The sequence below is a fragment of the Gymnoscopelus microlampas genome (assembly GCF_963454915.1).
Source record: "Gymnoscopelus microlampas genome assembly, chromosome: 3".
Lineage (NCBI taxonomy): Eukaryota > Metazoa > Chordata > Actinopteri > Myctophiformes > Myctophidae > Gymnoscopelus > Gymnoscopelus microlampas.
The window spans coordinates 57148799-57171280 of NC_139940.1; the positions used below are offsets into that span (position 1 = coordinate 57148799).

The window sequence follows — 22482 nt, forward strand, 5'->3', positions numbered from 1 at the left end:
TATCTCTTATTTATTGTTGCCAAAATTGCAATAGAAATACAAATCTGATACAAATTCAGTGTGAAACTATTATAGTCATGATTACGTACCATTATCTCTACTCTACAGTCCAAAACAATCATTTAAAGCAGTGGTCAACTGGTCTCACACTGCAAACAAAATGTTGCATTGACCACAAATTCAGGAACCACAATACAAAGTCATACGCATTCAATAATGTGCTTTTAAGTTGTTCTGTTTGGGCCAGGACCCGAACTATTGAGAAACGCTGGCAAGTGCTTTCACCATTACTGGAGCTATTTCAGTCCTGCAGTGAAAATACTACGGATTGTTCAAATTTTACACAATCAACTAAAACAAACAATTACTTCATGCCAATAGTTTTCAACTGGTGTTCAGTGGTCCTCAACCGTTTTAATGTCAAGGTTTGGTATGCATTAGGCCATGGATCACATAACCTCTGCATTAGGCCATGGATCCAAATGGACCCGGGTCCGTTTGTACACTCTCAGCAGAGCTACAGACCCGTAAAGATCCATTTCTATCAATCATTCAGCTGGGGGTGGAACTCACTCAAGGACCCCTGGGGGTCCCCCACTTTGAGAACCACTGTTCAAGATGGACTAATTAAGACCTGTACACATCCTGGGACCTGGGACATCCGGTACAGTGAATGCATTTAAACCCTTAAACTTGAATAGGCTCTATTCACAGCAGCCATATTATGAAGACATTCACAGGTGTTACCAATGATACCAATGAAGGCTCTGTTCCATTCTGGTCAAACAGAGTCAGGGTGCTGATATTGTGCATGTTGGCTCACTGGAAACACCAGTGGGTCTACAGTTGGGGTCCAGGGACCCTCATGGGCTTCCAAATGGCCCCTTACAGGTGTTTAAGGGGCCATTTTCATAATATGGATGCTGTGTGGTCCCCCAGGGAGATGTACTACTTGACCTTCTAACGACATTTCCCCAAAAGTTAGCCTATTATTACTTGCCCAGAAAAGAGACGTAAGGTTCAAGTTTAACCCCCAAACTACAGAAGCACTACAAGGACTAAGCCATTTCATTGTATACGGAGTCAAGTACAATTACATTTTGAACAATCTCAAGACATCTGAATACAACCATGTAATGGCAGGGTTAATTTCACATCAAACGTGATTGTTCTGTTCAATTCATTCACACGTTGTAAAAACTTACATTACTGAATTTTAGCACACACATTTCACCCTGTGAAACTGTGACATTTAATGATCTGTTTTTCTACCATCTTCCCGGAGAACAAAAAATGGGTTCAACCAATCACAGCTACCCAACAAATTATTTTCATCTCCCAGCAGCAGGGAGAAATACACATTTCACCCTGTGAAACTGTGACATTTAATGATCTGTTTTTCTACCATCTTCCCGGAGAACAAAAAATGGGTTCAACCAATCACAGCTACCCAACAAATTATTTTCATCTCCCAGCAGCAGGTGTCGGTAGTGTACCAGATGTGCAAACCCTTAGTTATCCTTTCTTTAGTCTGTTATAGTAATGTTGGTATACACATAAGGATACAAAGACCTTAACCACTCAGACCTTACATACAACTTCTCATCAGCAAATAGAGAAAATAACCTTTTCATTATTTTTGAAATGTATTGGAGACTCTTCGAAAACAAGCTCAAAATAGGGATGCACGTTGAAAAGTGGTTAAGGAGTAGCACAACGTCAGCATCACTGGATTATGTTAAACCATCTGCTTTCTTTTGTCCAATTGGAATTATTCATAAATAAAATATAACAGATTTTATAGAACAGCAACAATTTCACCTCTGAATTGCATTTTTGTTTGTGATGAGACTGCTGCCAAATTGCCTCAAATCCAGTAGAATGCTTAAGTCTAAGGAATGCTTACTGTAAATCTAGACCAGGACTATGCATAAGTCTAAGGAATGCTTACTGTAAATTCTAGACTAGGACTATGCATAAGTCTTGAGGCAGTGTTTCTCTGTTCAAATGGTGCACCCCTAGGGGTATGCAGAGGTACTACAGGGTGCACGTGAGAGAATGGTGAAATGTGTTTACTGTCAAGTTTAATTATAAAACATTGACACACTTTGTGTGAATCTGCTCCTGTTATTCAATACAAAGCAATATTATTTGCCGTTAATGCCATTTTATTTTGAAAATATTTAGATCAAAACTGGACTTAATCTATCTGCTCACAAGATACTAATTGCTCTTTCACTCCATTTCTTATTTGTAATGTTATATTGTTCAAAATGTGGGTTAGCATTCCTTCATAGCATCATATGCTAGCTATGCTTTTCTATTGCAGTTTTCTAAGCAATATGTAGTAGTGAAAGTTAAAGTAAAAGTTTGAGAACCACTGAAGGAATGCATGCTGTTCGTCTAGGGAAATGCAATGCTAATGGAATGCATAGAAGTTGTGCAGTCTCTACAAATCAACTTGTAAACTTTACAAAGACAGCAGGGGAAATATTGCATTAAGGTCCCCTACACGTATCAAAGAATAAACTTGCCAAATCTACAGGAATAATACAAAAGATCATACAAAGTAAGACAACAAATTATAATGACTGATTTCAATAAGTGAAAAATTAAGTAGTATTTCCCTTCAAAGCAAACTCTCTAAAAAGCATGAAGTAGAAACGTAAAAAATAGAATCTATTCTAAAGAATGGGATGGTACTTGACAGCAGAACTGAAACGCACATTGCAGCGTATCCTGGCTGTTGAATACTGTGCCATTGTTTTGAATGGGACATTATGTACCAGGTCATGTGGTCCCAGTGCACTGTCCGACCTGGACGCACCTGTAGATTGAAAACACAATCAATATACAAAATCAGCATGAGTATATTTCACATCAACGTGTCGTGTCACATCGCGACACGTCGTTAGCTTAGATAGGCAATTTTTGAAAAATACATTTTTATAAACGTTAAAATAGGGTGTAAGTGATTCAATTCAGGAAAAAAAAAACTTGTCATATCACGACAATGATATCCAAAAATCAGGCAATATCTAGTCTGATAAATTATCGATATAACATCGATATCTTTCCCAGCCAGAGTCTGGCTCTGTTCCAGGTTTCTAACCATTAAAGGACAGTTTTGTCCTTGTCACCGTCCCTAAGTACTCATGGGGTAACATGGGGTCTCTGTAGAGTATATGTAAAGTGTCTTGAGACAACTTGGCACTATATACAGTACATACAACTGGTGAAATGGACATTTACATATATCAAGTAAGTGCTTTAAGAACTACAGCATACCATAGTCTGGATGACATCGGTCAAAAGTTCTCATAGTTCTGGTTATGTAGTGTAAGATACTGGTCATCAGTGTCAATTCTTTCTAAGATTCCACTTTATTACTTAGCATTATGTACTCAATAGGCTCTATGCACAGCAGCCATATTGGAAAGATATTGGGCCTCTTCTTACTTCCTTCACAGGTGTTACCAATGACACAAATGAAGGCTCTGTTCCATTCTGGTCAGGGTGCTGATATTGTGCATGTTGGCTCACTGGAAACACTCCATTTTGGTTCCCAAATGGCCCCTTATGGTGTGTGTGTAACTCTGAGAGTGTACAAATGGAACCAAAAGGACCTGTGAGGGTCCATTTGGTTCCATTTGTACACTCTCAGTTATGGGGGTCCTTGAAAATAAGAGACAACTGTGCCAGACTAAATGGAACAGAGCCTTAATTAGTATTATTGGTAACACCTGTGAAGGAAGTAAGGAAGGGGCCCAATTCATTCCCAATATGGCTGTTGTGCATAGAGCCAATTCATTGCTATGCACAGTGATAGGATATTTCTTTTCCCAGAGCCAACATGGAGGATGGATGGGCCCCACTTTACCCCTGTGCTGGGGAACAAACCAGGAACCTTCTGCTCTACCTCAGTGTGTTGACTAAACTACTTTTATATACAGTGAAATGACCCTCTAATACTACGGACTCCGTTTCCCACAGTCAACTGTGTTACAGTAATAGTGTTACAGCTGGGAAGTGAGTTATCAATGTGATAGCCCGATTTTCATTTGTTGTTCTATGACATCAATTATACACCCGATAATATCGCAACGGCACATTTTAAAGCTTTCGTGTGCTTTTTCTTTCACCATTAATTGCGTATGTGATTCAAAAATCATAGAAAGTGTGTTGATTTGTGGAGATTATGCAATTGAACAGATCATCATAAACCTTTGTTTGCTACAGGGATGATTTTGTCTTCATTTATCCAAAACCCTGTGCAAACTATTCAATTGAAACCAAGTCCTCCCTGTTAAGACTCTACATGAGTGACTCCTGGACCCAGTTTGACATGCATTACCTCACGGACCCCCTTTTGGTATGATTATTTTTTTTTAATCTCCGGGATCCCTAATCTACTCTGTAAAATCCTCAGTGTTATCTTAAAGGGTAAGACCAATTTGGTAGAGGTTAGGGTTGTGTAGTTACCTTGCCATAATGTAACTCCAAAGGTGGGCAAGAAATCAAAAATAATTGCTCTATCGATTAGAAATTGATAATTCAAAATATGCTCCTCATTGACTTACATTGTAAGGTAAAACAGCTCTCAAAGTCACTCTTTTAGCACATAAATGAACCCAAACAAAGCTGATTCAGACAATATAGAGCATCACCAAACCCAGTACTGTTTGTTTTTTTAATAAAAATGTCAACTTCCTGTTGATTTTGCTATTTGAAGATCTGGATCCGGATCCGCTGATCCAGTCCAGGTTTTCTACTTGTTAAAAATGGCAAAATCAACAGGAAGTTGACATTTTTATTTAAATAAAAAACAGTACTGGGTTTGGTGATGTTCTATATTGTCTAAATCAACTTTGTTTGCGTTCGTTTCTGTGCTAAAAGAGTGACTTTGAGAGCAGTTTTACCGTACAATGTAAGTCAATGAGGAGCATATTTTGAATAATCAATTTCTAATCAGTGGAGCAATTATTTATTATTTCTTGCCCACCTTTGGAGTTACATCATGGCAAGGTAACTACACAACCCAAACCTCTACCAAAGTGGTCTTGCCCTTTAACTCTGAGAGTGGTTCCATTTGTACACTCTCAGAGTTACAGACCCGTAAGGATCCATTTGGTTCCTGACTATCAATCATTTAGCTGGGGACCCCCTGGAACCAGTGTTGCCAGATTCTGCGAGAGAAACAAGCAACCAGGTCTAGGGAAAACAGCCCAAAAGAAGCGACTATGGGCCACATGAGCACTTTAACGTATACATCAGCTATTTGAAAATAGCGATGCGACGCGTTGTGAGCTTGTAGATCGGCTATTTTCAAATAAAGTCTTGCAGGGAAATTATAATAAGCAGATCTGGCAACCCTGCAGGTCAGGGGTCCAGGTGGGATCTTCTAACAGGAGCTGGTTCTGAAGGTTGGTGGATCTCCTAACAGGAGCTGGTTCTGAAGGTTGGTGGATCTCCTAACAGGAGCTGGTCTGCAGGTTGCTCTCGGTGAGGATGGAGGTGATGGCCGAGGTGTCGTACGGGTCGTCGTCGTCGTCCTCCGAGCTCAGCGCTGACGAGTCCAGGGCGGCGCGTCTCATCGTCTGCGCCTTCCTCCTGGAATACACACACGCCCACAATCATCATCCTCCAATCCTCCAATAATCCTCCAATAATTAAACAAAGCTCTGTCTATCCCCAAGAATGGGTCTGTTTGTTTGTCCCCAACATGTCCTTCTGCCCGGTTCTCCTCAGTGGCTGGAGCAATAGGCTGTATGCACAGCAGCCATTTTGGAGAGAAATTGGGCCTCTTCTTACTTCCTTCAAAGGTGTTACCAATGATACTAATGAAGGCTCTGTTCCATTCTTGTCAAACAGAGTCAGGGTGCTGATATTGTGCATGTTGGCCCACTAGAAACACTAGTGGGTCTCAAAGTGTGGTCCAGGGACCCTCATGGTTCCTTGAGGGGGTGTAACTCTGACAAATGGAACCAAATGGACCCTCCCGGGTCCATTTGGTTCCATTTGTACACTCTCAGAGTTATGGGGGTCGTGGAAATTAAAAGTTTGAGAACCACTGTGCAACACTAAATGGAACAGAGCCTTCATTAGTATCATTGGTAACACCTGTGAAGGAAGTAAGGAAGAGGCCCAATTTCTGTCCAATATGGCTGCTGTGCATAGAGCCTATTGATTTGCATTTGCACACAGCCATTGACCATTAGCATGTGCACGGACCAGCGACGCCCGTTTTTCACTTTTCCCCAAATGTCAGCTGTTTATTAGCGAAAGTCGCCATGGTTACGGCCCCCGAGCTATGGGATGAATGATCAAACTGCACATGCGTTGAATCCATACAACCACTCTGTTAAGACTGTGGCCGTCTGGCACAAGCACACACAGACAACGGGCTTTCATTTAAGGGCCGTGTAGACTAAGAAACAAGGGAACCAGGAGACCTGGTACTGCCAGACCCATAGTGGTTGAAATCTGAATGGCCGGACTTCGCATGACGTGTGTGCAGAGGAAAAGAGGGACAGAAAAGAGGAAAAGAGGGACAGACCGACAAAGCCTCATGCATTATTACGGGTACGGGTGTGTGTGTGTGCGCACTGTGGGTCCAGGACGTGGTGACGGGACGCACGCGTGTGCGGGTCCGGCCGTGTGTGTGTTTGTGTGTGATAATTGTCTCCGCCAGGCCGAAGGCATGGTGGAGAGTATGTTTTCACTTTGTCCGTCCGTCCGTGTCCGTCCGTCCGTGTCCGTGTGTGTGTGTCCGTGTGTCCGTGTGTGTGTGTGTGTGTGTGTGTGTGTGTGTGTGTGTCCGTCACCTAACATTGGTCAAGCTTCACGCGACATCACAATATGTAATATAAATAGGTAAGACAGAATTCATCAGGAACAGTACTTTCTTTTACCACCTCGACTGGCGGAGACCTGTGCTCCGAGGAGCACATTTTCTAGTTTCATTTCATTTGGTATGATAATCGTATCATATTCATGTGGGGGAACAAATGAATACCAAAATAAAGCGACGGCAACCGGAAACCACTTTAAAAAAATCTGCAGTAGGCCTAGACCGGATCACACCGGTCAGTTGGGAATGAAAACCAGGCTGTATTCCTCCGTGTGGAAAGCCTGGTTGACGCCAGGGTTGATTGTCTTTACTTGAGCTCGTTCTCCAGCGCCGCGACTCTGGTCTGCAGGGCCTCCTTCTGCTCCACCTGCTCCTCCATCTCCCTCTGAGACTTCCTCCTCAGTCCGTCCATCCTCTCCACCTCCGACTCCCCCTCATCCACCTGCCTCTTCAACGCCTTCACCCGCAGGGACAGCTGCAGCACACACAGGCACACACACACACACACACGTTGTGAAAATGTTGTGAGGCGCTGTGAGCTTGTAGATCTGCTATTTTCACAATGTTTGCCTATTTATTACATCATATTTGACAATTTGGTATTATAAAGGTCTTAAAAGTCATTCAATAGGCTCTATGCACAGCAGCCATATTATCACTTCCTTCACAGGTGTTACCAGTGATACTAATGAAGGCTCTGTTCCATTTAGTGTAGCACAGTGGTTCTCAGATTTTTGAATTTCAGGTTTCCACGACCCCCATAACTCTCAGAGTTACACACCCCGTAAAGGGCCATTTGGGAGTGTTACCAGTGAGCCAACATGCACAATATCAGCACCCTGACTCCGTCTGACCAGAATGGAACAGAGCCTTCATTAGTATCATTGATAACACCTGCAAATGTCTTACAATATGGCTGCTGTGCATAGAGCCTATTGTCACTTTAGAAATGTGCAGATACCCTGTATACATTTATACTCTATGTTGGTTTGTTTACTGTTGAGTGAGAAAACAATGTTGCACATTAAGCTAATCCTCTGGAGACCCCCCCCCCCCCCCCAACATAATTTGGGAACCACAGGTATAGATACGGACCTGGTCTCTCTGTTCCGTGTGCTGTTGACGTTCTTCATCCAGAGCCATGTTGACGTCCTTTAACTTCCTCTCCAAACGCCGCTGGGAGGCCAGCACCGAGTTCTTCTCTCTGGTTCACACACACGAACACACACACACACACACACACACACACAGTAAAGCTATGAGGGGTCTGCACGCGCACATTTCTGTCAGGGATGGAGAAAGGGTCCATTTGTTTTTTTGCCAGACCCAGGGGGTCGGGCCTACATGAGGCTTTATACCTGTTTTCTCCATACATGGGCATGCCACCTTTGCCCTTAGGCCCCAGCCATAAAAGTCGGTCCCCCTTCCGTCCATACATGGGCATGTTTTGTACCCGTTTTCTCCATACATGGGCATGTTTTGTACCTGTTTTCTCCATACATGGGCATGTTTTGTACCCGTTTTCTCCATACATGGGCATGTTTTGTACCTGTTTTCTCCATACATGGGCATGTTTTGTACCTGTTTTCTCCATACATGGGCATGCCCCCTTTGCCCTTAGGCCCCAGCCATAAAAGTCTGTCCCCCTTTCGTCCATACATGGGCAAATGGGCATACACAGCCTGACACGTCATGTGAAGGCTTATAAAAGTCTGTCCCCCTTTCGTCCATACATGGGCATAGACACAGGCTGACACGTCATGTGAAGTCCGGCTTAGCCGTGACGTAGTGATCTTATAAAGTACTTATTCTGGGTCTGGCAGAACCAGGTCTCCTGGTTCCCTTGTTTACTATCAATCATTAAGGACCCCTGGAACCCCCTCAAGGACCCCATGTTGAGAAACAGTATTGAATGGGATAGTACTGTGAGGTGCACCTCTCCTTTAGGGGGCAGTAAGTACAGTATAGTGTGGTGTAACATCTACCTCTCCTCTAGGGGGCAGTAAGTATAGTGTGGTGTAACATCTACCTCTCCTCTAGGGGGCAGTAAGTATAGTGTGGTGTAACATCTACCTCTCTATGGGGCAGTAAGTATAGTGTGGTGTAACATCTACCTCTCCTCTGTGCTCAGGCGTTCCAGTAGCTCTTGGTTCTTGTTCTCCAGCTGGGTGACTCCTGCCGAGGGTCGAGACTGACCCTCCATGTCAGCTAGTCGGACCCTCAACTCCTTCAACTACACACAAGCATGCACGCACGCACACACACACACACACACACACACACACACACACACACACACACACACACACACACACACACACACACACACACACACACACACACACACACACACACACACACACACACACACACACACACACACACACACACACACACACACACACACACACACACACACACACACATTACTATACATGCGTTTGAATATACTTTTGGCCATTTTTACCCCAAACCCCAAAGCCTTATACATATTTGTGCACCGTGTCACACAACTATGTATAGATCAGTCATAACTCAAACCTAACCTCTTATTGTCTAATCCTAACCCCGGCCTCTATCTCTTTTCATAATTGTAAGCCTGAACAAATATATTTTGTAACTAGTCTAGGACCTGGCTAAGATATGTATGCACTTAATTTAGGAGAGAATATCGCAACTGTTCTTGGCTAGTATGACCCCAGGGAACAACTTAGGAACTGTGACTAATTCTCTATCCGGGACGAAATACCCGAAAATGACCACGCCCTTTTTACAATGACCATAACCGGTGCACTACTTCCAACATGGCTCTATCTGCTATGTAATTGTATTGAAACAAGAATGATTTAACAGTACAACTAATTCCTATGATGATAGGCCTACAGCTACAGCCAATACAGTATGTTCAACAATGCTCAGCATAAAATGTAATACTATATAGTATTACTGTTCTATACACCATTGACTAGTATGATATCATACAGTACTAGTCAAAGGTGTATAGAATTGTTGTTTACACCAGCAACAGCTTTACTGGCAAGATAGGTCCAGTAAGGTTCACACTAGTCATGGAGTCCCAGTACCAGCCCAATTTGAAATCTGGGATATTTTGTTGGACGGAAGTTGTCTGATTCCAGTAGGAGCTGGTCTGGAATCAAAAGGTGTGTGTGTGTGTGTGTGTGTGTGTGTGTGTGTGTGTGTGTGTGTGTGTGTGTGTGTGTGTGTGTGTGTGTGTGTGTGTGTGTGTGTGTGTGTGTGTGTGTGTGTGTGTGTGTGTGTGGGTACAGTATGTATCAGTTATTGCTGATTCTGCTGTTCTGTTGTTGTAGTAACGCCAAGGCACATTCCTAGCAACGATTTGTTGTTTAGCAATTCACTTTTCTGATTCTAATTTGAACATATTGTTCAAATTCCATACACCTTTGACTATTATGATAGTATTCACTTTATGCTGAGCCTTGATGTGCATACAGTACTGTACTGGCTGTTGCTGTATCATTTGGATTCTATAGTCATATTATATTGTTTCGATAAAATGACATTGTTATCTCCAGTTTGATCTTAACTCATTCCTACAACTACTGTATACACTCAATCTGGATGAAACTTTATGTTACAGCACATGTTACCTATGTTACAGTTTGGTATAGTGGCCATATTTGTAATAAGCAAGTCAGAGTGCTCTAGATGGATTCAATCATAAATATAAGCATTCCAATGTGTTTCTAATGCTCAAAAAGCATAACGTAGACACCAAGTTTGCCAAAAAATGACAAAGATTAAGGTAAGTGAAACAAATTCGCAAAACTAATATTTCTTTGAAATATGCAAAATATAGGTCCAGCCACACCCAGTCATGAATATAAGCATTACAACATGTTTCTAATTGTCAAAAAACAGGATTTAGACACCAAGTTTGCTCATTTATAGCTCATGTGGTTCAAAAGTTTTAGCCAAAACCTTTTTCAGGTGGTGGCCATACTGGATTTGGCCACAATGATGACCCAGAGCGTTGCTGGCTCAGGCACCCTTGCTAAATCATTAGAGCATGCCCTGGGTTACATCAATTTAGGTGCTTTTAGACTGATTCACACAAAATTATTCCTATAGCCCTGGACTGTAATGTGTTGGCAGTTTCTTTTGCGTTTTTTAGCTGTTCTGTCTTAAAATATCAAATTTGAAATATTACACTTTACTATGTTTCCCTAAACATAGTATTCTGAACATTTTAAACACCTCAGTAAATCTGTAGCTCCAACGGTTTAGCAGATAGAGCCATGTTGGAAGCAGTGCACCGGTTATGGTCATTTTAAATAGGGCGTGGTCATTTTCGAGTATTTCGTCCCGGATAGAGAATTAGTCACAGTTCCTAAGTTGTTCCTTGGGGTCATATTAGCCAAGAACAGTTGAGATATTCTCTCCTAAATTAAGTGCATACATTTATCTTGCGAGAACCGGGAAAATGGTAATCACAATGTCTGTTTCTCAAATTATACTATACTAGACCATACCCGCCGTGGGATATGAGCACGGATGTGGCAACACCGGCATGCTTTGGCAACCCAGCGAACACAAAAACGCTAATAAACAGCTGGCATTTGGGGAAAGCCAAGTCCCCAAAAGTCTTTGGTGTTCCGTGCACATGGTAATGGTCAACGACTGTGCGCAAATGCAGATCAATTGCTCACAAGTTCTCATAACAATCCTGTGTCAAACCTTCCATGTTCAACTGTGTACTGTAATAATCCTGAAATCTTTGCACATCTCTCTGCTAATGCACCAGATGTTGTTGTTGTCAATGAAGGCTCCACATCTTTCCATTCTTGAAGTGGCCTGCACCTTTGACAGCTTTTATCACTTAAGTCATTAAATACCAGGCGCTCAGTGGTAAGTTCTAGGTTTTTTTCGAAAGGGCATACTATAATTATTCCCTCCCACACGCACAGCACGTGCACTCGCACATTCGCGCGTGTGCACGTGCGGTCGCCATATGAAATCACTGCTCTATTGTTCAGGAGTTAATGTGTGAATTACTTCAAAACTCCAACGGTCACAGCTCAAGACAATAGTCACACATAAGCCTTCACCTCAGACGCCACATTATCACATGAAAAAGGCCATTTGAACTGATGTCTACATTCTTGCTGCCCCCAGCCCCTCCTCCTGCGTATCAGATACGCTTTCTCTGACATTGTTTTTGGACGGCTACGCTTGCCTACGAAAATGTTCTCAGGTGACACTACGTATATTAGCGTAACATGGTAGAACACACCACTGCAGCCACTCCTCCATCTACTTGTGTTTACGTTTACTGGAGTTGTATCTTCTGATCTGAGTTCTTGAATGTTGACAAGAAATAATAATCCTGTTTAGTGTTTCACAACCGCGAGCGTGAAAAAAAATACAGCTCGTAGTGAGGCGCTGAAACGCGTTGAAAGGCTAGGATAAAGATACCAAGGATTCGACGGTGATGTCACTGCTATGCAACACGGAAGTAGCACGGCATTAAAGATACCAAGGATGTCACATCGCTGACGAATCCTTGGACCGACTCAGCTTTTCTCCGTTGTTTCTAAAATCCTGGTGACGCAAGGTTATGGACTCAACGTTGAAAAAGAATAAAGTCTGCACACTGGTAGTTGCAAAAAAGATCCAGAATGTATTGCTCGTCAACGTTTCGGCCTGTTCAGGCCTTCATCAGGACATATATGTCCTGATTCATTATACTTTGTTTGTCTAAGCACCTGGACCTAACGGATGTACGTGCGCTACCTTTTTCATATAGACTCAACGTTGCCTGCACATTCCCGGCCGCCTTCTCGCGGACCGGTGGTTGGGAGCCCCTGTTTTACAGCACCTTGCAAATATGTGTGTCCTTTTATTGGACACAAATGTATTTCTTATGTGGACATAAATCATAAATCAATTATTAAATGTGTGCATACAGCAGGGTTCCCCAATTCGTTTTCCCCAAGGGCCAAATTATGTCTAGTAACCAGGCCGAGGGCCACACAACCTGCGAACAGATTGGGGCTTGGGGGTAGCGGTGTTCCCGCTACTCCAGTGACAGTGCAGATACTAGTGTCGTTGCTGCTCTTACTTCCATTATCATAAATGGCCCACAGGCCGCCTATTGGGGAACCCTGGCATACGGTGTGAGTATACACATACGTGTCTCTCCATGGCGTTCTTGTCCAGCTCCAGGTCTTGTTTGGAGGATCTCTCCTGCATCAGTTCAGAGCGGAGCTGGTCCACCTGGTCTCGGCTGCGCGTCATTCTGTCTGTCAGCATCTCCACACTGGCCCTCTCCTCCTCCAACTCCACCTCCACACGCTTCACCTTGTCCTGACAAAAGAAAACATGCATTTATTTATTTTTTTCGTTTATCACAAAGAACCAGGAGATAACGCGATCCAAAGATGTACTGCTCCATTCACTTCCTGGTTAAAGTATTAGGGAAATATTCTGAATATCGGTTCCTGTGTTTTACTATGTATTTTTGAGCAAAACATGCTATTTTCAACTGGGTATAAACAAGCAAACAGGAATCGCGATGACATTTTTTTTTCCTTCACTGAAGCACAGTGGAACCCTCTGTGATTAGCAACCATCAGGGGATCCATCATACTAGAGAACAATATTCTGTGACTACTTGAAGAGGTAAGAACATCGCAAAATCCTGGAAGTCTGGGCTTTTTGGGCTTTTTAGTGAATGGCAGTGAATGAGTTAATTAGTAATAATTGGCAGGACCTGTTCAAGGAAGTAAGGAAGAGGCCCAACATCTGTCAACACTGGTCAGCACACGCTTATAACCCCCTATGTCCTTTTATTACTACAAAACATAGGCAAACTAATGTATTCAGAATGCATTATTTATCTCTGCCATGCGGTGGTTTGGTAGATCTTTACCTCCAGGCTGCGGATCTCTCTGGCCTTGTCGTTGTGGCTGTTCCTGCTGTTCTCCAGCTCGGTCTCTAGGTGGCGCAGTCTGTTGGTGAGCAGCTCCTTGTCCAGCTGGTGGTTGTCTCTCTCCTCACACACCAGCGAGAGCTCCTTCTTCTGACGGGAGGCCTAGTCACACACACACAGACAGTTTTTTGAATCCTGACAGCTTTTTGGAAAAAAGAAAAAGAAAAAAAAAAACAAGATTTTTCAAAAATAGCAGATCAACAAGCTCATACCACGGCACTCGGTGCCGCGCTATGAGCTTGTATATCTGCTATTTTTGAATAGCCAAAGAAATCTAAAGTGACACACACACACACACACACACCTCAGATTTCTTGCACATAACCTGTATAACAAAGTCTAACTATTCTACAAGTATTCTAAATCAATAGTTCTCAAACTTTCAAGATTTCTCAAAAATGCTCAAAAATAGCAGATGTACAAGCTCGCCATTTTGTGCTCGCTTGTAGATCTGCTATTTTTGAATAGCCAACGCAAAAATCTAAAATGCTTTCCCGGTTTCAATGGGATAAATAGGATGTTCACGGTGGTGATGTGCCAAGTGACTTCTCCTTGTCAGCAAATGTATTATTTGTTTTTTAAAACAGACTTTCTCGCAAGTAATTATTTGTATTAGTATTTTTTTTCCCACTTATCGTGGTATTATCGTATCGTATATGTCGTCACATCCCTATGTTACAATATGTCATGTCATGCTATGTTACGTTATGCTATGCTAACCCATTAAAACCGGGAAAGAAGATATACAAGCTCACAGCGCGTCCAAACCGTGTTGATTTTGACAGCAAATCTTAATTTTGTTTTAGTCATAGTCTTTTGAATACAATTCCATTTTAGCTTTAGTCATATTTTAGTCATCTGAAATGTTTTAGTTTTAGTCGACTAAATATGACGCTTAAGATCTACAGTTGAATCTACAGTTGATTTAGTCGACTAAAATGTATTTTGGCGGTGCCGTGATGGCGTCTTAATGGATGATTTTACACTTGGTTGCATGCTGAAAATAGCCGATCTACAAGCTTGTGACACGTTGGGAGCTTGTAGATCTGCTATTTTCAGACACCAGAGCGCAACGAAACATAAAATGACATGTCTTTTAGTTCTACTGGATCTCTTCTCCACTAGTCCCCCCTTTTGGGGGGTCCTTAGCACAAAAAAACGTTTGAGAACTACTGATTTAGAAGGCATTTGTAGAATCTAACTGCGGTCTTAAAAGGGGAATACCACTCATTTTCAACATTGAATTATGTCATTAATACACCTTAGTCTGTTGTGTGGAAATAAGAACAAAGCCCCCCCTTCTATGTTGCCTGGAACTGGAGAATTGATTGTTGGGGTCATGTGATCAGTGACATACGGCCAGGTGTACTCTTTTGTTCCGCCCTCTAGGCTGCTGCATTCACTAGAATGGTGAATCTCTAAGTCTGGAATCTCTGTGTGGAACCTGCATTTCCAAGGGGCAAATAAAAAAAAATGCCTCTGGTGATATACCCGCCCCATATTTGCATACCGGGCCCTGATAGGTCCCTCACAACTTCGGAGGGAGAGAAATCCAATTTCTATAGGCTCTATGCACAGCAGCCATTTTGGAGAGAAATTGGGCCTCTTCTTACTTCCTTCACAGGTTTTGCCAATGATACTAATGAAGGCTTTTACGGTGGTTCTCAAACTTTTGATTTAAAGGACCCCCATAACTCTGAGTGTACAAATGGAACCAAATGGACCCTTACGGGTCCATTTGGTTCCATTTGTACACTCTCAGAGTTACACACCTTTTAAAATGCACAATATCAGCACCCTGACTCTGTTTGACCAGAATGGAACAGAGCCTTCATTAGTATCATTGGTAACACCTGTGAAGGAAGTAAGAAGAGGCCCACTTTCTCTCCAAAATGGCTGCTGTGCATAGAGCCTATAGAGAGGGGCCAGACCTAATCTGCCAAGGGCAATTTCTTTTTTTTGTTGCTATGGCAGATTCGTCCGGAACCAGGGCTAACTCACCTCCTCTTCCAGTCTCTTCAGACTCTGCGTGTTTCTCTCCAGTGAAGTCTGGACCTCGGTGCCATGTCTCTGGGTCTCCTGCATCTCCTTACGCGCTCGGTCTCTCTGCTCCTCCAGCTGAGCCCGGAGAGCCTGCGCCTCCTCCCCGGAGGAGACGCTCAGAGACCCATACTGACACACGCACGCGCGCGCGCGCGCACGCACGAGCACGCACACACACACACACACACACACACACACACACACACACACACACACACACACACACACACACACACACACACACACACACACACACACACACACACACACACACACACACACACACACACACACACACACACACACACACACACACACACACACACGATCAAACATGTGTCATATACATATCTGTGTCTAATCCAGTAGTTTTCAACCTTTTCATCCCCCAAAAGAATTTGAACACAAAATGATTATATTTGAATTGGGGACCCCCCAAAATAATCATATTTCAACCGGGAACCCCCCAAAATAATCATATTTGAACTGGGGACCCCCCCAAAATAATCATATTTGAACTGGGGACCCCCCAAAATAATCATATTTCAACTGGGGACCCCCCAAAATAATCATATTTCAACTGGGAACCCCCCAAAATAATCATATTCCAAAATAATCATATTTGAACTGGGGATTCCGCACCCTGACAAGCACCTGGAATTGTAGGAGTTGAGGCATTACATTTAGTTTGACTCGGCTCAACAGATAAACATTTGGAAAATAGCAGTTATTTTCACAATGTCTGCCTCTTTCTTATACTATTTGTCAATTTGGCCAATGTTTGACCAGGTTTTATAGTATAGTTTGTCTGTCTTTTTTCATTTAATTTATTTTTGATATTCAATTGTCACTTTACTGTCATCTGGGGACCACCCCAAAATCCAGTGGGTCTACAGTTGGGGTCCAGGGACCCTCATGGGCTTCCAAATGTCCCCTTACGGGTGTGTAACTCTGAGAGTGTACAAATGGAACCAAATGGACCCCGGGTCCATTTGGTTCCATTTGTACACTAGGGGGTACACTAGGGGGTACACTAGGGGGTACATAAGGGGATCGTGGAAACCACTGTGCTACACTAAATGGAACAGAGCCTTCATTGGTATCATTGGTAACACCTGTGAAGGAAGTGACACTATGGCTGCTGTGCATAGAGCCTATAGACCATAGATATAGAAACCTAGATACCTCATTGGCCTCTGCAGTTCATTGGAGCAACCTGTATCGCAATACCCTTGTATTGTTCAGTAGGCCAATCAGAGGCCTACTGAACGCCCCCTTCTGTGACGCACGCGACTGAGGGCGGAAGCTGGTGCGCGCCCGAGATGCAGATGCCTCAGAGCCGGAGGAGGCGTCTACCTTTATATGTCTATGCTATAGACAGTGTCACACAAAAGTAGCAAACAACAGGTGATCTTCAAGCTGTGCGACACCAAGGCGCACTTACATAACATTCACAACATGCACACTGTTCCAGTCAGTTACAATAACGATATCGGTAGAGTCCTACACCACTGATGTTTGTCAAAAAGTGCAACATTTGAAAAACTATAATTTGATTAAAGTTTGATCAACATTTCACTTAAAAGCAAACAAATAAATCGAAATAAAGACAAATAATTAATTGATAGATACGACATTCTGCAAATGCTTTGCGATGCAATGCGTTATGAACTTGTAGATCGACACTATTTGGAAACCTTTTAAAAAGGTAAAAAGAATGTGTACACATTGGCATTCCGATGTTGTCAAATAAGTCAAATAGCAATAGCGTATACCTCTGCTGTCGGGCAGAAACCAGCTAACTCCAAAAAGTTCATTTTTCAGGAAATGGCAAAAACAAAACAAAAAGTGGAGTTAGGAGGTTTTGTTCATCATTGATAAGAACAGCTGAAAGGACCTCCAAGCTCACAATGAGGTTGGAGGTCAAAAGGGGGTGGAGCCTGGAGTCAGCAAAACCAGCTAACTCCACCCCCCTTTGGTGGAGTTAGCTGGTTTAGCAGAAAGTTTGAGGATCCAATGGAGTTAGCTGGTTTTGGTGTAAGCGTTTTTTAATACTTTTCATTGGTTCAATATTTGTTTAATCACCACACAGACGTAAAGGGTGTTCAATATCACCGATTTATGGGGGAAAAAAATGCAAAAGCGTCAAAATGGAGTTAGCTGGTTTCTGCCCAACGGCAACGATATTTAACTCTATGACTGCCGTCGACGCGTTATCGAGTCAATTGCTAGTTTGTCCAGTTGGCCGTCGACGCGTTAGACGCGTGTTTAGCTTTTTCATTGTTTAATCTGTGATCGCGCTGTTCTGTTTATTTTTCATCATCAGTTTCGCTCTCTGATTCCTTCAGACTCACCGGGTTCCGGATTCATGACGCAGATTCCGTTTCCGGTTCTAATTTTTTTCCCCCCGGTCATTTTAGGCCAGAATAGGGAAAAACACGGTTTTTCATACGGTATAAAAAAACAAACGGAGAGCTCCACTTCTATTTTCTTTAGTCTGGGTGACGAACAGTTATCGTCGTCGTGTATCACATCGTACTGAAGCCCGATCGGCAATCTGCGAAAACGTCACATCCGGTTTATGACGTATGGACTGTTTGAGCCTGTTTGGGGGAGGTCGAGCGAGTGAGCGAGTGATCGGGGTGTCTATCTGCTGCTCTCTGCTGGTCGTCGTATGTGTTTAAAACCGCAGCCAGACAAACTATTTGAAAATTGAATAACAAAATAACAACAAAAAAAGAACACGAAAATCTCTGGCACTGGGGGAGTACTTTATGAAAATACTCTGGCAGTCAAAGAGTTAAAAAAATATATATACACAGACACACACACACACACACTCACATTATTTCGGGCTCTACCCTCTCTCTCACCTCGTGCTTGAGTTTCTCCAGAGCTCTGTCCTGCTGCCGCTTGCTCTCCTCCAGTTGGCCGACGTCGTGTCGGAGCGTCTCCCTCTCCTTCTCCGTCTCCTCCAGGCGCAGGCCCAGCTCGTAGTGCTCCTGGCCCAGGCGAGAGGAGAGCCTCTTGGTGTCGTCCAGCTCGGCCCGCAGTCCTCGCACCTCCGTGTGGAGGGTCAGCTCCGACTCGGAGTTCTCCGTGGCGTTGGCCTGAAGCTGGGTCTGCACACAAGACGTAAAAGGGCTTCATTATATACTACGTTCAGGCAGGGACGGATTAACCCCTGCACGGGCCCCTGGCCCCCCCTAAAAAAAAAATGTTTTGAACAAAAAAAATATGTTTCGAAAAAAAAATGTTTTGAATTTTTTTTTTTTTACAGGTATGGTGTTTATGATATGAAATCCTTAATCATATTCCATCATTCCCTTGGAGCCCAGGAGCCCCTTGAAGGGCCTCAAACCCAGCGAGAATAACTGCTGTAAATACAGAGGAGGGGCCCACACATTTGATATCTGATCATAGCACGAGTGCCGCGCTATGAGCTTGTAGATCTGCTATTTTTGAATAGCCAAAGAATATTCCTTTGAATATATATAATGTTTTAAAGCGAACATTTGTAACTCAAATCTTTGCTTCTGGGGATTCTACAAATGTCTTCTAAATCCTATCCTATGTTGCTATAATATCAGTGGTGCTCATACAAATATGTATTTGGCCGAGGACCCCCATCTAAAAATATTTTGTTCCAGGGACCCCCAGAAGCAAAGATGAGTTACACATAGGTTCTCCAAATCTATGATTCAATTAGACTTTACATTTCTAGGTCACGGTTCGATTTAACCTTTTAAAAATCACACAAGAAAATATATTTCCAATTGCAATGTTTGCAGGTGAGGAAACTCAAGCTGTTGCAAAGTACTCTTCTGCCCTCTAGTGACTCTTCTTGTAACTGCAGTGTGCACTCTTCACATCAAGCTGTAGTGCATTCGAGCTCTAACCTAACCTTCTGAATTAAAGCATACAAAAGGAAATACATCTTAGCTTCGGTCAATTATATCTTGTTCTGGCACGTATTTCTAACATAATGGTTCCAGAAAGAGAGGAAAACTTAGTGGGCTTTGTGGCATTATCTTAGATTAGCCGAGATTAGTTTAGTTTAGTTTAGATTAGCTCAGATTAGTTTAGACTTTAATAGTCTCAGAGGGATATTAGTTTTCACTGCCTGTTCAACATAGAAACACACAAGGAACAACTCAACATAGAACAGTCACAGTAAAGACAATACTTAGAATCTCCAAAGTACATCCATACGTCTTACCAGAAAAACAACATGTCTGCCAGCCATTTTGTTTAACCCCTGCAACCCTATACTTTGTTAACAGGAGTCCCCCAGGGGTCTATACTAGGCCCCATCCCCCTTTCCCCTTTACATCAAATCGCGTAGTTGAAAATAGCTAGATCTACAGTACAAGCTTGTAGATCTGCTATTGAAAGATTCTCCTTTAACGCAATGGGACTTTCGAGCCTTTGCGCACACACCACAGGCCTACTTTACTTTGTGGGAACACTCTGAACCCCCCACCTCACGTCTAAAATACACTTTTTGGCCAGAAAAGAAAATATTTCACGGGAAGGAAAAATCTGTAGAGGACACAGTGGAGTAACCAAAACATGTTTTCCTTCAGGTGAAATATTTTCTTTTCTGGCCAAAAAGTGTATTTTAGACGTGAGGTGGGGGCTCAGAGTGTTCCCACTAAGTAGAGTAGGCTTTCAAGTCCTTAAAATCGTCTTTGTTTTGGTGAGTAGCGAAAGTGTATGTTTTATTTTTACTACAGACGCGAGGCTGCGCAGCCTGCAATGCGACACATTGTGAGCTTGCAGATCGGCTATTTTCAAATGGCTGAAATGTATACTGCTCAAAAAAATAAAGGGAACACTTTGATCCCTTAATTCTTTTGAGTTTTTTCATGAACTGTGTACATACTGCTAACGAAAAAACTCAAAAGAATTAAGGGATCAAAGTGTTCCCTTTATTTTTTTGAGCAGTGTATATAGGGCTGAAGTGGTTAACGTATGTTTTGTAATGACAATCAAAATCTACAATCTACAAAGTAACTAAAGTTTTCAAATACATGTAGAGCAGTAAAAGCATAATATTTGACTCTGAGATGTAGTGGAGTAGTGGAGTGTGAGGGGAAAGGATCGAAGGTCCCATAGCTTTAAGGAGAACTCCTTCTAACGCTATGGACCAGAGCTAGATGAAATCTAGCTGTGTCCATTACTCCATTTCAGATGTAGGAGTCGGACAGTGGAGGGTTCGTCCAAAGGACAGATTCCCCTCAGTAATCAATAAAGCTCTGATAAAAATAACAGATAGTGGCTGATTCCAGCATCTTTTTTTTTACATTAACCACTTGAACCCTAGCATCCCTTTTCTGAGGAGAACTTTAGCCAAAAACAGCTGATCTACAAGCTCACAACGCCTCGCGCTGCGAGGCGTTGTGAGCTTCTAGATCGGCTATTTTTTGGCAAAGAGTTATAGGTGTAGAGGGAAAAAAGAGCAGCAAATGTTTATCTGAAACACAATTTTATACAATATAGAGGGGGTCCCTGATTCATCCCTCTCTCTCAGCTAGGGGGTCCTTGGCCTGAAAACGTTGAAGACCCCTTTTGGTTAGGTTAAACTTAGTAAATTCACTTCTTATATTCTCATTACACGTGAGAGTAGGCTATATTTTACTTTATTAACGTTCAGCGTGAGGGACTCGCTTGTGCTGATCTACAAGTTGTCAGGTGGGTGCGTACCGCCACATTGCAAGCTTGTAGATCGGTCCATTTTGAAGCGTGATGACATTTATGGTCTGACGTCAGATAAGAGTTTCTGGTTTCCTGTTATGGTGTTAAATGGGGCGTGAATGATCTACACCAGGGGTTTTCAACACTTTTCATATCAAGGTCCATTATTTATTCGGCATTTGAGCCGACAGAACCACCGGTTAATGAGATTTAAAAACTGTCAGACCCAAGACTTGGAATATTTTGTTATCGTTGGATACGATTTTGTCCACAATTCCATGCTGTACTGATGTTGGTTCCATAGGAGAGATAACAGGCAAACGTTGATCAAAATAACAATTCTTTAATTAAGTAATGCCGATGTGTAACAATAATAATTTAACCCTTGAGAGCGTAAAATGGATTTTTAATGGACCCTTACGGGTCCATTTGGTTTCATTTTACGCTCCCAAGGGTTAAAGATCGACGGTATAATGGTCCATTTGGTTACCAACTCTCCATCCTTTAGCTGGGGACCACCTGGAACAGGGGGTTGCCCTCCCTGAGGGGCAGGGACCACTGGTGGTTCCCGGACCACTGGTTGAGAACCACATGATCTTACACGGAAGCTCGCTCGTGACCGTCAGGCAAAAATGAGTTACGCCTGCGATACGCACAAACAAAAGGCTGTGTACACCACACGCCGTTTGGTGAGCACGCGAGATTGTGCTCATCGAAAATACGCACCCCTTTAGGCTCCATTTACGAACAGCTTAGTGAATCAGGCAATCAATGATTTTGGAGGCGGTGTGTGTCAGTGAGATGCAGTGTTGATTTTGATGGCAAATTTTGATTTAGTTTTAGTCATATACAGGGGTGCACATACTGTAACTGGTGCGCAGGTGCGCACCCAAAATAAATAATGCGCGGCACATCAGACGAC

The 22482-nt window shown here is 42.8% G+C and overlaps 1 protein-coding gene across 2 annotated transcripts in view; it reads right to left on the reverse strand.

The window, feature by feature from the left end:
• Positions 1-4958: 4958 nt before the first annotated feature.
• Positions 4959-22482, reverse strand: part of cgna (cingulin a) — a 65733-nt gene continuing 48209 nt past the window's right edge. The window contains exons 16-23 of one of the 2 annotated variants that reach the window (XM_084052946.1): positions 18737-18985; positions 15822-15992; positions 13761-13922; positions 13022-13195; positions 8965-9083; positions 7946-8054; positions 7162-7325; positions 4959-5610 (exon numbers count right to left, since the gene is read on the reverse strand). In XM_084052946.1, coding sequence (XP_083909072.1) covers positions 5472-5610; positions 7162-7325; positions 7946-8054; positions 8965-9083; positions 13022-13195; positions 13761-13922; positions 15822-15992; positions 18737-18985 — 1287 coding nt within the window. In that variant the 3' untranslated portion in view covers positions 4959-5471. The remainder of the gene's footprint in view (positions 5611-7161; positions 7326-7945; positions 8055-8964; positions 9084-13021; positions 13196-13760; positions 13923-15821; positions 15993-18736; positions 18986-22482) is intronic. The other variant, XM_084052945.1, reaches the window with a different exon arrangement.